At 33.4% G+C, this 18,725-nt stretch overlaps 1 protein-coding gene across 8 annotated transcripts in view; it reads right to left on the bottom strand.

The window, feature by feature from the left end:
• Window positions 1–18,725, bottom strand: part of LOC145268225 (neurobeachin-like) — a 607,546-nt gene that overhangs the window by 287,834 nt on the left and 300,987 nt on the right. For all 8 annotated transcript variants that reach the window (XM_080123533.1, XM_080123540.1, XM_080123535.1 and 5 more), the window contains exons 21-23: window positions 13,832–13,913; window positions 10,154–10,277; window positions 1,642–1,834 (exon numbers count right to left, since the gene is read on the bottom strand). In XM_080123533.1, the coding sequence (XP_079979659.1) occupies window positions 1,642–1,834; window positions 10,154–10,277; window positions 13,832–13,913 (399 nt within the window). The remainder of the gene's footprint in view (window positions 1–1,641; window positions 1,835–10,153; window positions 10,278–13,831; window positions 13,914–18,725) is intronic.

Below are 18,725 nucleotides of genomic sequence, written 5' to 3'. Positions count from 1 at the left end.
AGCACTCTTGCATTAACCTTGTTAAACTTCATTGTTTACTTTACCCTTGAAAATATTAAGGTTGTATATATATATATATATATATATATATATATATATATATATATATTACTTATATACCAACATACACATAAATATTTTTATCTGGATAGACATGATGTAGAACTCAGATATACTGACATCAGCATGAAAGGTCACATGTTCAAATTAAAAATATTATTAAAAAAAAGTTTTTTTCACAAATAAATGGTTAATAAAATAGTTCATTTTTAGCATTGACTCCATATTGTCTGGTTAAATCTTTTCTCAGGTTGTTGGAGTGTGTGGTGAGAGTAAGGGAAGGCCTAATGTGACAATTGATATGAAGTGTCTGAACTAAAATTAATTTTTAATTTTTATTTATTTTCTTTTTTATTTTAATTTCATGTGATTTATACTATTTTCAAAAGAACATTATCACACACATATGTATTTAATTATATATATATATATATATATATATGTATAAGAAAAATGTTGCAGTTTTTCCCTCTGGACCAAAATACCATAGATTTGCAATAACAGAGGCCACATACAAATTTATTATATGTACACTATTAGGCAATATCTTATGTAACTATAGAACGACATTATAACCGCGGAGTTTCGAATAAATACTTTCCTTCTCATCAGAGGGTAGGATATATATATATTAGATAATAATCAATAGATTTGCTGTATAATACCGGAAAGCCTTTTAATCTAATAATTTCTTTCCTCTAACTGCTAACCTTTGGAATTCCCTCCGTTTCCTGTTTCCCTGACTGTACTAACCTGTAAAAGTTTAAATATAATGTGAACAGACATCTCACTGCTCAACTCCCCACAGTCCCCTGTTAGACACAATCCCAAATAGTGCCCTCTTACATTCCAAGTAGCATTATGTCTTGTTTAAGATGAAAAAGAGTTTGAAAATAAAAAAGATCTTAATGTTTCATTGATAATCTGATGTGTATTCGTATCTGATACATCTGTACACGTGAACTGAGATAAAAAAAAATACTCTTCTAACTATCAGAGAGATATATATATGAAACTGCAGTGCACAAAAAGGTGCATCGAGGTGATTGTATACAAAAGCAAACAATTATTCTTTTGCAGATTCTTACCAATATATGTATAGCAATCATTTTTGGCGCTTCTACAGAATTGGGACAAAATTTCGGAAATCATAAAACTGAATTTCACATGAAAACAATGGTATCTACATATTCTTCATATTTTTAAGATGATTATATCCAAAAATTACGAAAATCGATAAGGTAGAAAATTATTTATTAAAGAATTAAAAAATAGAATTCAATGAAAACAATCGTAAACACAGGAGAGTTCAACAGAAAGATCATTTTCCGTTTGAATTAAACAAAGATGGCGGCAATTTTTAACCTACTACCACGATTAAAGTTCTGTTTTTAATAATTCAGTAATATTCAGGTAATTCTGACTGCATAATTTGAAAGTTACCATTGTAACTTATTAGAATTGACAAAAAAATCAGTTGAAACCATTGTTTTTTATCTGAAAACTCCATTTATCGACTAAAAAATCTCGTCCTAATAATGTAGAAGCACCTCACATTTTTTTAATTGTTTAAATCATTACCTTTGAATGTAGGATAGCAAGTGTGTCAACCCAAACTCTCCAGCCACCATATTCAAATTTTATTGCATGATGAAGTAACATCCTGAAAAGGGACATAACCATGTCCGTTATCTTCTGCTCTTCAAAACTTCTCGGGTAAATGTAGGCCATTGTGAATAACCATTCTTGCCATACAGACATCTGAAGGAGAGTCCTGGAATAAACATGCATCCAAATTATAACATATGAAAAGAATTTATCAAAAAATAAATTTATACATACATATTTTATTTATGTTTTGCAGTTTTTGAGATAAAGATTGATTATTTGGATAATTCAGACTACTGATCTCATCTTGGATGTTATTGTCACACTGTTTCAGATGATGTAACTTCCAACCTTCTTCAGGTGTATTACAAGGGTCCATAGTGTAGTGGATAAAGTACTTGATAAAATTTAGTTATAGGTTATACTCTTCTGGAGGTTGAAGGTTCAATCCTCAGTGTGAGTAGCAGTAAGAATACAACTGCGAATTACTTAAGACTTCTACCCAGTCATAACTGGCAGAATGAGAGCATATTACCCTTGTGGGTTAAATAAAGGGTTCTGTTTGAAATTCTGTGTCGATTCCCGATTTGACAGAAAGATTTTCTCGTTCAATAAAATACACCTGAAAAAAGGTCAGAGGTTACATTGACCAAAAGAATGTGAAAATAACACTCAAGATGAGAACAGTAGTCCGAATAATCCGAATAATACAAAATTATCAATTATCAACTCAAAACTTCAGAAACATATTCTCATTTCAATTGTTATTTTTACATCATTTCCCACGATGTAACTTTTGAATTTATTCAGATGTATCTTTTTTAATCTCTGTTGAACTCGGAAACCGATACAGAATTTCGAATTGGACCCTTTAGTACCACATTATTTTGTTTAAGATAAGCAGTTAAATGAGACCGCAGGCAAATGAATTTCATAAGTTTGCATGTCAAAGACGTTTAAGCCAGACTGAAAGCAAAAGAAGAACAGAGAGAAAGAGAAGAGGGAAGGGAGCAATTTAAAGCGAAATAAGAAAGTAGAATTAAGTTTTATCTTAGCTAATTGCTTTGCTATTTCTGTTCTTATAATGAGAGCAGTTTGTTAAAGTAATCAATTAAATAACCTAATATAAAATAGGAGTTTGAAAACATTATTTTGTAAGATTAATTTGAAAATATTAGAAAACCAAATGTTATAAAATATCTTACCAACATCGTTCTTATCATAAAAGAAAAGTCAATAGGGGAGTTATAAATGACCAGCACCAGAAAAAAAATCCAAGCATGTTTAATCTTTGATATTAAAGTTCCAAGTCTCTAATAGACGCCATATGGTCATTTATCAAATAGGTGTGAAAATCTTTTAAAAATCTGTGATATTGAATAGGAAAGTAACCTCTATAATTATATAGAATAATATGCTTACATTCAAAACTAACAACAAATTATATTAGGTTTGGGGAGTCTGAGGATTTCCTTTGGCTCACAAAGGTGCCATAAAACTTTAATTATTTAAGAGGAAGCCGATGATAAACATCGAAATGTACATCTGGCGCCAACGAAATTTACCCCCACCTCAAGAGCATTTAAAACTTGTTAATAATCATATGAACTTCCTCAGATGAGGCCACATAGACATTTTAGCGAATAGATGCAAAACGATTACAGAGGCAATAGGCAAGTTGTAAATGACCAAAAAATAAAATAAATTAAATTCTGCTAATCAATGTTAAATCTGTAAATGAGATTTATAACTCATTCTGTGGCCTTTCTCAGTCTTATGTTGTAAATGAACAACTTCTAATAAAAAAAAAAAAACTAATTATGCTTTTTTCAAATAAGTTAATATATTAATTTAAGTATAATAATAAGCATTTTATAATTTAAATATTTTATGTACCAGTGTAGTTATAAAAAAATAGTATTGGAGTTATATATTCATATAGATTTGATTTAAATATTTAACTTTATTGATCTCATCATAAGTTTATATACATTTTAAATATTATGCAACTAAAAATTGAGTTTTATTAAAATAAATCTGTCGTTTGTAAGAATAATTATTAGTTTTCAAATTACATTAAAGTAAAAATATATTTCTTTTAGATGTTTATGTTGATAATGTGCATATATTTGCTAATAATAATTAGAAATTGTATAATTATAAGTTACCCTCCTCTCCAAAAAACTAACAGCATCAACTTACTACACAAGGAGAGCCAAGGAGGATGGAAAGACAAAAAAATAAAAACACTAACCAGGCCTCCACTGAATGAGCTCAATGAAGACTTGGACCTGCAGAAGGCTTCTTGCCACCCAAATTCCAATAAAAACCAATCATCACTACCATTAAGAAATCAGTTGTGATGATGCAAATTAATTTGCAAATGTTATCGAAAGAGGTGAAGAATACTAGAAATCTGGGGAAACTTGTTGTCACTCAGATTCCAGGGGAAACAACAGGTTGTTTTCAAAAAGAAAGCATTGATGTTGACCTGTGTGAAAACTAGTGAATGAATAATAATAATAATAATAATAATAATAATAATAATAATAATAAAATGATTAAGTTTTAAATGAAGTTTTTTAGAATTATGCAAAAACTGTATTTTTAACATACAAAAAAAAAAACCCACAAAATTCCCTGGGATATGGATGTACAAACAGTTGCTTTTTTTTATTTTTATTTCTTTTTTTTTTTTTTTACAAAGGAGTCCCCACTTATTAAGGCCCGGAGGCCACTCGAGGATAAAGGTTAATAAGCGTACAGTGGTCAATAGGAAAAGTCGCAATAATTGCTGGTAGTGGAAATTTGGTAAATTGGATTACTTAAGAGGAACGTCTCATCAAGAACTTGTTTATGTTGGACTTGAAGACGACCATATTATAGTCAGCTGGAAAGCAGGTAAACGAAAGAGAGTTACACAGGTGTGCAGTTTTAAGAAAGAAACTTTGTTCATAGAATCTACGATTAGATTTAGGCACAAATAAAGAGTGGGGGAAATTATTAATAGTGTTTTCAGCTAGATGAGTGTTTCTTGTGAAAATTTGGCGAGGGGGGACCATAGAATGAAGCTCAGCCGAGAACCTGCCATGAAAATACCGCTAAAGCAGAGACAAACTCACAACATCTCTTCTGTGAGAAAGAGGTTGCAGAGAAGAGAAAAGGACCCCCCCCCTCACAAGGCTACGGTCTATTTTGAACTCTATCAAGGCAAGATAAGTCCTTTCTAGCAACTCCTGCCCAGATGTGGCAACAGTACTCCATCTTTGAATGTACCTGGCTCTTATATAGATAGAGAATTGCATCAGCAGTGAAATATCTACTGGATCGATAGAAGGATCCCACCATTTTTCTAGTGGCCTTGGCAACAGATTTGATGTACGTGTTCCATTTAAGATCAGGAGTAACGGTCAAGCCCAGGAGCTTGTCAAAACATGGAGCCTCCTCAAAATGAGAGTCATTCATTTCAATTGATGCCAGATGGGGATAAGAACATTGATGATGTAAAGACAGTAGTTTTGTTTTAGATGCATTAAAAGTAACCAGCCAGTTCTTTCCTCATACCACATGCTCAAGATCAGAGGAGGGAAAATTAGAAAGAGCTTGGTCATTAATGGTCTTTGATGTACTGCCATAGATGGTAGTGTCGTCAGCATAAATATTTATGAATGATCTAAGGATGTGATTTAGAAGATCATTGATGTAGATTAGGAAGAGTGTTGGGTCCAGGATGGACTCCTGAGGGACTCCAGTATTAATACTCTGAGCTTCTGATTTCTGACCATTAACCGCTACTCTTATGAACCTATCAGACAAAAATGATTTAATAATTGAGAAGACATTACCAGCTATATCATAACTGTAGATCTTGTGAAACAGACCTTTATGCTATACTCTATCAAAGACCTTTGATATGTCAAGAGCAACTGCCCTAGAAATGAAGCCTCCGTCAAAAGATTCACTAATCCTATGAGATATAACTGTAAGCACATCTGCTGTAGATCAAGCAGAACGGAAACCATATTGTGTGTCACTAAGAAGATTATTTCTGCTGAGGTGGTAGACTACTTCTCTAACACAGATTCCAGCAACTTACTCATTACACACAGGAGACTTATTGGTCTGTACTGAGAGGGAGATGACGGATCACCTGAATTCTTAAATACAGGGCATACTAACGAGATTTTCCAGGGTGTTGGGAAGCAATTCTCCTGAAGACAATACTTAAACAATTTTATAAGTATGGGAGCTAGTTCTGGTTGGAACGGGAATTTTATCATGACGTCCAATGAAGGTTATCCCATTGCACAACAAGAAGAAAAAAACGAAAGAATACTACGATAAACTCTTTTTCTTTTTTTTTTAATACATGGAAGGTAAATAGGGAAAGACAGGTATATTCAGTTCTATGTTCACCAATAACAGTGTCTGCCAAGTTATTCCCTCTGGTGGTTCTCAAAGAACTCCATTAACAATATTGTAAGGGATAGTAGGGGTAAGATTATAGGTGTAGTAAGGGCTTACTGTGTGCCAAAGAACTTAAATAAAACACGTCAACACTTAATCTTTTTAAAAGAGGGTATATGTAAATTATTTCCCTTGCGCCATTAACTTAAATGTTAAATTTCAATCCTCTTGGTTCTGTAATCCAAGAAAATAATCCAAACCTTCTGTGATGTAATGTATTTCTATAGAAGATTTCTTGGTTCCTTTTGACGTGAATTCTTACGCCTCACTGGAGTTAGTATTCTTTTTTTACAAGACCAATTCTAGGCCTTAAAATAGTTCTTTCTTCCTCGGTGAAGAGGTCGTTGTAATTTCGTTTACAACTCTGATTTTTTAAACAGTTTTTTCTGACTAATTCTGTGGCATCTTCCTTGACGAATCTCAACTGAAGAAAAAGAAACCATACCACTGGTTTCTCTTGTTTAAACTTGCAATTTTTATTGTTTTTTTCTCTTGACGCAGGATAGCGAGCCGACTTCTTTCTTGTGTTCAAAACTTCCAACAAAATGACGCAAACATCTCCTTTTATCAATCGAAAGGCACGCATTCAACACGTGATATAGCAAGCAGTAGCACCACAAGATATTCCAAGAAAGGGGGGGGGGGTAAAGAAGGGAAGGGAGAGAGAAGGAGACAGAAGGTGGAAAATAAAATTTCTACAGTTGAAGCTTTTTTAGCACTATAATTAAGTTAAGCTGTTGCAATATTTTCAGAATACTGAAAGGATAGATATTCACTTCTTTCCCACCAGAGGAAGATGTAACACAAGGTGAAAAAGTGGACAGAGTCAAGTGAGTGCCCCTAAAATAGGGACATTCTGGAGTTTTAAAAGCTTCCCGGGCAGCCCCCCGCTAGGAGAGCCTCAAGCTATAAGCAAGAAACTTCCATTAGTTCTCTTATTTCATTGAGTAATTTCATAATATTTTCAGGTTTGATATTTAATGGATTTGCTTTTGTTGTTTGACTCAAAAGCAAGAGGAGAATGTAGACCTCTTATGACTACCAAAAATCACACCTCTCCCCAACAGATGCTAAATCATCCCCTACTTAAAGATGGTCAAGTCTCTGTTGGACTATGTCAAGAATGTATCCTTAATTGGTGTGATTATAACCCATTAAAGTTGTGCCAGGTAAGACCACAAAAAATTGGGGCTTTTATATTTACAAGCCACGGGTAATAAGTAATAAGAAAAAAAACAATCAAATGCCAGAATTACTATCTAAAAATCATTTTGAATTTTTCAACTGTAGCTTTTCCTCTTGACACAAGATGGGGACAGCACTCTGCTGATCCTGACTGGATTAATTCTTTACCTTGAAAAGAATCTCACTGGATTGAAGCTGCCATTTTTTTAAATTTTTACTGGAGACAACTACATTTTTTTATTACAAGAATAGCTTTACACTTAAGATAAACTCATTCAAGCAAGGAGGCAGAAAAAACAAAGCATGAAAAACATGGAAATCGCTATAGAACTGAAATAAATGTGAAACAGAGAAAGTCAATATAATAACAATAATCATAGGAGCACTAGGAATAGTAATGAAAAACCTGGGGAAACAACTGGAAGTTGGACTTAAATGGAAGACTAAGACAACAATGAATAGTAATGAAAAGAGCTAAAATTTTAAGCAAAATCCTTGAACATAGGAATCATACAAACTATGAAAGACTATGCAAAAAACAAGAACTGAAAAATAAATAGCAGCAAAAGACAGGAAGATGATATATACAAATTATCAATAGTACAAACAAAATAGGACCTTTAACAAACAATAAAAACTTGAGGAAAATAACAGAATAACCAATCTCCAACAGAAACAAAACACTTTTGGGGCAATATATGGGAAAAACAACAGTCTACAATAAAAATTCTGAATAAATGAAAACGTGAGAAAGCTTCAGTTTTTTTGTTTGTTTCTTTCTTTCATTGCTTAACCAGCATATCGACTTTCTTTGGTGTACATAAAATATAAATTTTTAGATGCATTTGGAGCCGATTTTTGCTGGGTATATTAAGGTTTTTACTCTTTATTTTCAATGTTAATTTGTTTTATAGTTTTTTTAAACACTTTCACTAGTTCCCTTATTTCATTGAGTAATTTCATAATATCTTCAGGTTTAATGTTTAATGGATTTGCTTTTGTTGTTTGATTAGTCTTGCATGGTTTTTTTTTTCAGAGTATCTTGTATTTTCAGCTAGGTTACGAACTTCTTGGAAGATTATATTTTTGGTATATTTTAGTAATTTCTTTCTCTTTCTTTCATTTGTCACATTCTTTTAAGTTTGCACTATGGTCTTTTTGCCACTTAGTACATTTTGCCTCTTTTTTGCAATCTGTATGGGTCTCATTTTCTCTCCACCTCATGCATACTGAAGAGCATGTCCACCAGTCTCAATGATGTCTGTACCTTTGGCAGTATAGCATCTGAGGGGGTTTAGTATGTTTAGTTCAGTGTTTATTTTTTCATACCTTATTTTGATGTTACTTGCAATTTGATGGGTATTAAAAGTTAAGATGTAGGAGTTTGTATTGATAGTTTCATTATATATTTTTTTTTAATTTGAATTCTTTTTACATCAATAACATTTTGGTTTCTCAAGTTAGTTTTGATTTCTTCCAAGAAGCACAGGAATAATTCTGAACTCCTGATCACCTCTTTACTGGTATTCAGCATTTTGTGATGGTAGATTTTTACTTTTTGGTTGTTTTGAAAGTGTCAATTTGAAGATTTCTATTATATGTTTTTGGTTTTCTACTTCTTCGGTTGCTTTTATAATTATAAAATAAGGAAGATTTTGATTTGGTTTTAGAATTTTGTTTCTGGATCTGAACTTGATTTATCTGAAACTTCAGTGGTTTCTTTTTTTGAGGCTTTTTTATTTGACATTTACATATTTTAGATTTTTCATTTCTCCTGCACCCCACCTGCCTCGGAGCTCTATGTGGGAATTGTTGGGGGGACTCATTCGGCCGAGCACAACAAAGATACAGGAGACGTATACTCATCCTGCTGATGGACTCAAGCACTCATGTTTCCTTCATCTTTTCTAATAGTCTCATTTCTAGAAAAGATGTTATTTTTCCAGCTATATCTTATTCATTCTTCTGCAAGTTGATTGATCCTTCAGCCACCGCTCACTAATCAGTTTATTGTCTAACATGGGAAGTATGAGTGTATTTTTTTGTTGCATTTGTCTGATTTAGGGCTATTCATGACTAACCGATTGATTGGATTGGGCCTATCCAACTGTGTCTTAGCCCAAGTAAGAGTCAAGGTGGCATGTTGCATCTCATGTCCTAATAAGATCTTGAACATGATCTGCTTAACCACCAGGATCCCATCCTTAGGCATTACGGATTGCCACCCACAGTTAACAGATGGACCCATTGAGGGACTTTTACTCTCTGCAGGAGAAGTCAGAAGCTTCAGGAAATTGAAGAAAAAACAATCTTAAAATAATGAAGAAACACTGAAAACAACCCTAAGAAAAATAGCAAACTGAAAGAACTATGCCATGTTGGTCTATCAGGTAGGATTCTGAATTATTAAAACCAGAATGCATATATAAAAACTGGAAGAAACTAGAATCAAAGAGGAGATTGAAATATAATGGGTAGCAATAATGAAAAAAGCCAAAATTTTAAAAATCCTTGAATGCAGAAACCGACTTATATAAATTGTGAATGTTAATCAACCATACACAAGTTGAAATATCAATTAAAAAAAAAAAATACAGAAAATCTGAGGGAACTGAAACCACAAAGAAATACTATAACTAACTCTTCACCCTTAAAAACGCATACACATACACAAAATGGTCATAAAGGACTAAGGAAGATCAAAGGACGGACGAGGGAAAGCACCAACCAGACCACCAATGTAAGGGTGCAAAGCCTACTCAGATTCATTAGTGGCATTTAATGATGACTCATTAGTAAAGAAAAAAAAACAAATAAAATATAAAAGCATTACCTTCTGTTTTCTTTATTATTATTGCACATAATGGTCAAGTCAGACAGGAACATTTTCTTTACTTCCATCAATTGTGGGGTTTGTTTTGACTGACGTATCATTGTGGCAACAACCTTTAAAATGGCTGAAAAAAGAAATGAGATATAATAAATCATCCTCCTTACTGTTTATTATTTATATAAAGTTGCAGTAAGCTCAATATCTTTGAAACAAAATGTTGAACAACTCCTTTGAATAACTTTAGATTCAGTAATGGATATAACTAGAAAACTACCAGCAGTGGTAGCAGTGTATAAGAATTCTGGTGAAAGAATTAACTCTCCCTTATAAGTCCCATTCCCATATTTGCTAAAATCTTTAAGTCGTTAATCAATCAAGCACTACTCCATTAACTCGCAAAAGCTAATCTCTCTGACAGACATTATAGATTTAGGCAATCCAATCCTATTGCAGATATTTTAATGGTCATCTCTGACTTCATATATCATGCACTGGATAAGATGGGGGAAGCTAAGGCTGTAGCTTTTGATATATACAAAACCTTTTACAAAGTCTGGCATGAAGGACTTCTAATGAAAATTAAATCATATGGTATTACTGGATGAATGCTAAATATAATTATTTAGACAAGAGGAAAATCTAGGTTGTCTTTGATGGACCTACATCCAAACAGCATAACATACAAAATTAACATTCGCTCATACAGTATTGTTGCTACATCTGGGCTGATGCATCTACCATTAGTCCCTCCCTCTTGGAAAGAGTCCAAAAAAGAGTCTTCAATCTAATAGGTCCTGCACTTTCAACTAAGCTCTACCCTCATCCTATTGCTGCAACGTTGCACCCCTTTGCCTGTTTTACAAGTATTTTAATGGCATGTACTCTGATAAATGCATAGGATTTGTACTCCTTCGATGTACTCCTTTTCTCACACTGCTAGACTTTGAAATTTTTCCCAGTTACCTACTTCACTGACTGTACTTTAAATTGCCTCTAAACATGGTCCCAAATTGCAATATGATTTGCTTGGGGTGAATCCGACTAAAAAACAAATTGCCAGATTCATCAACAGTGTTATTCAGAAAGAGAAATTAACATAATTTGGACTTGTCTTGCAGCTGTCAGTCTCCAACTATGAAAATAAATCATGTCAAGAAGATTTCATTCAAGGAAGATTATTAAGGCAATGGCCCAGCATCGACGACGATAAGAATTGAAACTGGCATGCCGCTCGTAACAGTTGAAAAACTGGCTTAAGACTGTGATAAGTGGCAGAATTTTGTTTTCAAGAATGTGGCAAAGTTCTCTAGAGTATACAAATAAGCTAAGTACAGTTCTGGTTTGTTTGTTTGTAAAGGTACTGGAATAGGAAGCAGTATTATAATGGGGTATCAAAACAACAAATTGATGGAGACCACTAGATCAATGAGTCAAACAAGCTGGAACAAAGGAAACATGGAATAGATCAGACAACTCTGAAAAAAAAAAATAGTGTTGGGAAGATTATTTGGAATCAGAAAAATCGGAACTTTTTGGGGCATCGGAATCAGAAAATAATCATGCCTATTTTCTGATGCAAAAAACGATTCCTTTAATTATCATTTTTTTAAATTTGATTTTGCTTAAAACAAAATCTTCCACTGTTGGTAATAATAAAATAATAAATATTTATTGATTTGAACTTCCAGTAAAACTAAAATCTATAGATCATACCCCTCACAAGTGTGTTTTTATGTTTATGAAAATATATACACATTTAACATATATTTTTTATGATAATCAAGACAAAATAACCATTTTATAGTTAAATATTTAGACATTTATAAAGAATCGGAATCAGTAATTGTATCGGGATCAGGAAAAATATTGCAATCTTCTCATCATTACATAATAGTATTTATAAAAAAGACAGACTAGCAGCATAACATCTGCAAGAGAGAGGTTGCAGAGCAAAGTTTTCTTGTTAACTACCATATTTTTTCACCGAAATATTTATATATATATATATATATATATATTTTACATAGGCAACACCACTTATCAAGGCCCGGAGACTACTCGAGGATAAGGGTTTCTATATATGTAAGTGCCAAATTAATTTACTATATCTGTCCATTCTCTGCATGAGTGTTTGAATTTTTATGTGTGTATTTTTTGATTAGCATGTCTAGGAGAACAAAACCTAAGATGTCTTCTCAATTATTTTAAGATTTTCTATCTTCCTCTAGCTTCTTCAGCTGACTGGAAAAAAATAAAAAATTCGACTTTTGGTCAATCTGAAAACTCCTTGAATAAAATAAAATCACAGATATGTTCTGCATCTTATAAAGAACTTCAAATAGAACAGAATGAAGCAGGTGCAAACATAAGCTGAAAGCTAATATTACTCTCAGATACTTTCAAGATATCATGCTAATCCCTCTTTCTCCCATAGCTCACATATCACACACACCATTTTACATGTTACTTTTCAGACAAATCTCATATACAGAAACACACACACACATATAAAAATATATATCTTGATATAAAAATATTTTTACGTCAACTCAAATACTTTTTGTCTTGTCGCACTCTGCCTACAGTTTTTTGTCCTTCTTTGATTTCTTCTGTTTTTCTTGTTTTCTCACCAATCATGAAAAGGTAAATACAAAATTATCTACTCGGAAATTCAACAAACATTTGTCGTTTCTAATTAAGAATAGATTTGGCTCCGACAACACTAACCTTGATAAACACATTTTCAATTTCTCCAGCATGGTCCTTTCTGATTTTGAGAAAGTTGTTCTCTCTAAAGGTTTAAATGGTTGTGTTCCTCCTAAATGCATTAGTGATATTGAGGTTCTCACTGAATTTGAAATTTGTTTTTCTCGGTTAAAACATCACCCCTCCCCTCTTTCCTCTGATACTTTTTTAGCTATGAAAGCTAATGTGTCTAGTATTGCACATTCTTATAACAATTTATCAATCAACTCGAGGAATTTTGTCTGGAAAAAATCCCATTTTTCTACTGTTTTTAATTTAAAGAAAAATAAAGATATTTATCTTTCCAGACTTGATAAAGGTGCCGGCGTAGTCGTCCTGAACCATACTGACTATATTAAATATCTCTGTTTAAATATCTCCAGTGGTCGATCTGTAAAAAGTTGAATATCAAATTTACCAGAAAGAACAGTTGGAAATAAGTCATACACCATCCATTATGACTATGCAATTCCTACAGCTATGTACATAAAAATGGAGCTATTAAAAACGACATAGTGATATGAAACAAGGAGAAAGAAGCAACTTTAGCAGAAGTTAGTGTCCCCAATGATGCTGGATTAAAAAGAGCTGAGAGGGGAAAGTTAATGAAATAAGGTCTTATGTATGACAAGAAAAGAAACTGGAATCTTAGGAAGATCTCTATCATTCCAGTAATTATATGATAAATTGGACTCATAAAAAGAATTTTAAAAACTGCCTGTCGAATATACCCAGTTCACCAAATGCTAGAGAAATGTAAACAATTGCACTTAAAGGGAGCGATTAGCATCTTAAAAATATCTCTTGGTTAAAATGGATGAAATGCCTTGCATCCGGTAGGACACCCCATTCCTAGCTAGAACAAAATGATAAGTAAATTAAAAAGAAAAAGAAAAATAAGCAGCTGATTTATATAAAGATGCTTATACTGACCAGGATTTTCAAGTTTGTAAAAAGATTCCGGTTCTTGATGCTTCTCCCAACAATATTCCAATGTAAGCCTTTCTGTTAAAATCTGGAAAAGAAAATATTTAAAAAAGAAAAGCTCTGAAATTAAGTTTGGTATGTACATATCTATATTATATTTCTCCTTAATGCGTCCATTAGATACGTTTTTCTTAGAAATTGCTAAGCCGATCTAACTGAAATTTTGTATGGACCTTTGTTATGATAAGGTGCAGAGAGCTAAGTATTTTGGTATTCGTGCAATGCAAAGTTAGGGATTAATAGAGAATAATAGCGATTAATATTTAATAGAAAAACAAGTACAAATTTAACCATATTCAACTATCAATTTGGTGTAACACATTTGTTAGAAGTCAACGGACTATAATTTTTGCCAGTTTTTAAAAACTAAAATGTCTAGTATTTATATATATATATATATATATATATATATATATATAGTCTTGGAAATTGTTTAACCTTTAAAACTATATAAAAAAAAACTTTTTTAAGTTTATATTTTTTTTCATTCTATCATACATATATACATTTTATATAATTATTTACTATAATAATTATTAAATACCTACAGACACTAGTGTTTCATCCTTTTGGGAATCTTCAGTGTAGGGTGTCACGACTAACATCAGTCGATAGATTTGAACCCGGCAACAGAAGCCATCTCTGGCTTGATTAGCAAGAACCATATCCATTTGGCTACCATTAACCGTGAGAGATGTTGTTGAATTTTAAACATTTATTTCATGAAATGTTTTCAACGTCAGTCAGAAAGATATAGTCATTATATGACAATCTGCGCGTATGTTTGTGTTTGGACAATTTTGAAACTAATGAATAAATAGCTGCTAAGGATTAAGGGTGGATAATGTGAATTATATTTATTTTTATTTAGTTTCTTACAAGATGAGCAGGTTGGAACTTATGTTGAATATTTAGATATCCCTAATTTTAATGAAATTTTAACCATTAATATGAGACATCAATTAATAAATATTCCTAAGATTTCAGTTTCTTTGGACTATTTTAAAGTTTGTTAGAGGGTACAACCAACGCTTTAAGCAGAATGGTTAGAGGGTTCACAAATGGGCGAATAGACTGAAGTTCAATTCTCAATAGAGGCATACAAAAGACTTTTAAAAAATGGTACTTGATGTTCTCTTACTAAACACTCAGTATTATATGGTGACGACCAAGGGTAAGTGGAGTAATCTTGGGAAAAGAGTGACCATTTTTTGTGTAGTAGCTAATAAAAAGGGAACTTTCGGGTCACCTTTGACTATGGTCAACCACATCACTTTTCTTTATTTTTTTTTTTACAGAGCATAATATGGACACAGGATTCTGTAAAGAAAAGAGTTAAGGGTTCAAATGGTTTAGATGAAGAAAGTTTGTCCGTATATATGTGTGAACTTGTGTGTGAGTGAGTTTATGAGTATGTATAAGCTGTTGCTATGTCCAGAATTGTGACTTGTGTTTTAGCTGAAATGTCAGCAGCGAAGAAGCCATGTCCAGAATTTGTTTGCCCACAAAATGTTTGTCATAGTATATGACTGACAATAGTGCCTATGGCAAGTTCAATCTTTCACTACCTATTAGAGACAGAGTTTGGGTTCCCGCATATATAGTCAATGGCTCCCAGCGGCAATTCTTTTTGATTGGTTTAAATCTGGTACAAATTTCGATACATTGATGAATCAGTATGTTGTATTAGTTAAGACTCTTGGACAAATCAGGAGTTAGAAAGAGTTACTTCCCTTGTACAAGTGACTGTCATGGCATCTTTTGTAAATAATACCTGTATTCTTTAGCTCTCGTTCCTTTCTTATCCATTCTTTATCACAGCCATCCAATCGGATTAACTCCCTAACATGACATGGTGTCAAGAGTCGGATTACCAGAACATTTTTTTTTGCCAAAACGAATCAAATTGGAAATAATGAATAAGCAGTGACATTTGTTTTTCCATACAAGTTAAAAAAAAAAAAAAAAAAAAAACAAGTTAAAAAACAACAAAAAAACGTTAAAAAGAAAACAAAACAACAAAAAAACAACAAAAAAAACAAAAAAAAACAAAAACAAAAAACAACAAAAAAACAACAAAAAAAAGCAACAAAAAAAAAACAAGTTAAACAAAAAAACAAGTTAAAAAAAAAACAAAAAAAACAACCAGCCGTTAAACACAAAAGGTATATTATTTAGCACATCAGCTGCATCCCAAGTTCCACCAACAACAATAGATTAGTCCAGTGCAAACTTGGCCAAAGCAATGGGCACATTTATTCGGCAAGTCAGGCTTCATTTTGAAGGTCCAATGCACAATGTTAACAACGATATCATGGTTGGATATCTTTTGTTATGGGCTGGTGTTGAAGGATAAGAAATAAGTGACACTTTTGTCTTTCCGTATGAAGTCAAAAAACTACATTAAATGCTTTAGATAGTATGCAAACTCTAGGTCGAATTTTCATGTGGCAAGACACAAATTGCTGCAATGCAAACAAAATTTGGATGAATCAGCACACTCTTTTTTTTTCAAAGAAATGGTTTCGTTGAATAGCCAAACAGTGTGAATACGATTAAAAAGTGGTGGATACCCTTGTACTCGATCCCTTCATATTCGAAATTTATCTAAAGTCAACGCAGAAGAAGGTAATGATCTGAGAATGCTGTGTATAGCAGAGACAAAGGAGGCAACTTGCAAGTTGAAGCGATCTGCACCTCAGTGGAAGAGAGCAATACAGATGCAATTCAGGCAAGGAATAATAAAAAGACAAAGGAGGCAACTTTCAAGTTGAAGCAATCTGCACCTCAGTGGAAGAGAGCAATACACATGCAATTCAGGCAAGGAATAATAAAAAGACAAAGGAGGCAACTTGCAAGTTGAAGCGATCTGCACCTCAGTGGAAGAGAGCAATACAGATGCAATTCAGGCAAGGAATAATAAAAAGACAAAGGAGGCAACTTTCAAGTTGAAGCAATCTGCACCTCAGTGGAAGAGAGCAATACACATGCAATTCAGGCAAGGAATAATAAAAAGACAAAGGAGGCAACTTGCAAGTTGAAGCAATCTGCACCTCAGTGGAAGAGAGCAATACAGATGCAATTCAGGCAAGGAATCATAAAAAGACAAAGGAGGCAACTTGCAAGTTGAAGCAATCTGCACCTCAGTGGAAGAGAGCAATACACATGCAATTCAGGCAAGGAATCATAAAAAGACAAAGGAGGCAACTTGCAAGTTGAAGCAATCTGCACCTCAGTGGAAGAGAGCAATACACATGCAATTCAGGCAAGGAATCATAAAAAGTCAACACAGTGTGGATATTGTGGCAAAGGACATCCTCGAGGATAGTGCTTAGCAAAACGAAAATCATACATGCTATGTAACAAAAGGACACTTTGCCAACATTTGCCACTCCAAGATGGAAGATAAAAAACAAGTACAGAAAAGAACAACACAACCACAGTGGCATAAAAACAGGTGAATTCATATGGCGACACAAGGTGAAAGCAACATTAGTGGTTCAAGAGAAGACATTTATTTCTACTCCATTCAGCAGTTGCCATCATCCACTACCGAGGTATATGTTAAATTTAAAATTGGCAATAGGCAGGGGCAAATAGACATCAACGTGAAGGTCGATGCAGGTGCTATGAGCAACCTTTTACCCAAAGAAATATACAAAAAACTACTACATGAAGTACCACTCAAAGCAGTTAATCGCATTTGGAAGACATTGAAGGAATTGACCTTAACATCCACATTATGGTGAACTACCTTAATTGATTGACCAGGGAGGAACATGCCGGTTGGGGGTAAGATTCCGCAACAAATTTATTGGTGCAACATTCCATGTTATGAATTCAAAAAGGCCCATATTGATAGGACTACAGACATCACGGGAGTTAGGGCTAGTGAACCTAAACTTAGCTGTGAAGTCAGTCGATACAGACAGTTCAAAAAATCATCAGGTGCAAACAAACGATGACAAAACATCACAAAAAATGCAAAGCCCATTCCTATGCCAAGATTGAACCTATCACGAGTATCACCTAGGCCTAGCAAGCACATTGAAGGAATTGACATTAACGTCCACAGTATGGTGAACTACTTTAATTTTTCACCAATCAGAATAGAGAACATCAGGGTTGAGACATTGCAAAACCCATTACTAAAAGAATTTGCAAATATGGTAATGTCTGGCTGGCCTACAAATCGAACTGACTGTCCAAGCTGCCTCTTACCATTTCGGAACTTTAGAGATTAGATTGGGGTTCAAGATGGTATTTTGCTAAAGAGCAATAAAATCATAATACCAGCTTCCCTATAAATCAAGAAGTTGAGAAAACTAGACTAAGAGCCTGATCAGTTATATATTGGGTAGGGATGAATAAAGACATTAAAGATAAGAGTACTTAATTGTCACACCTGCCAAAAATATCAGGCAGGTATCTCTGCCGAAGATGCACCAGCATGAATACCCTAACTACCCTTGGCAATATATCAGCACAGATTTGTTTTCTATGGCTGGGAAGGAATATCTACTTGTAGCGGACCAGTACAATCGAAGTTGATCATACAACGTCCTCTCAACAGAAGCTGTCATCAAAAATATAAAGGCAATATTTGAGGAGCAATGTGTACCAGAAATTTTATATTCAGACAATGGCCGGCAGTTCACAAGCAAGGAATGTATGTTTTTTTTTTCAAATCATACAGCTTTCTGCACAAGACATCATCTACACACTACCCGAAATCTAATGGATTTGCTGAGAGGTTGGTCGGAATATGCAAGAAAACACTACTAAAGGCACAAGAAACTAGACAAGACAGTTACCTAGCAATATAGAGCCACATCCATGT

This window comes from Euprymna scolopes, chromosome 43 (genome assembly GCF_053919585.1).
Source record: "Euprymna scolopes isolate OS-2025 chromosome 43, ASM5391958v1, whole genome shotgun sequence".
Lineage (NCBI taxonomy): Eukaryota > Metazoa > Mollusca > Cephalopoda > Sepiida > Sepiolidae > Euprymna > Euprymna scolopes.
This window is presented reverse-complemented; position numbering and strand designations above follow the sequence as displayed.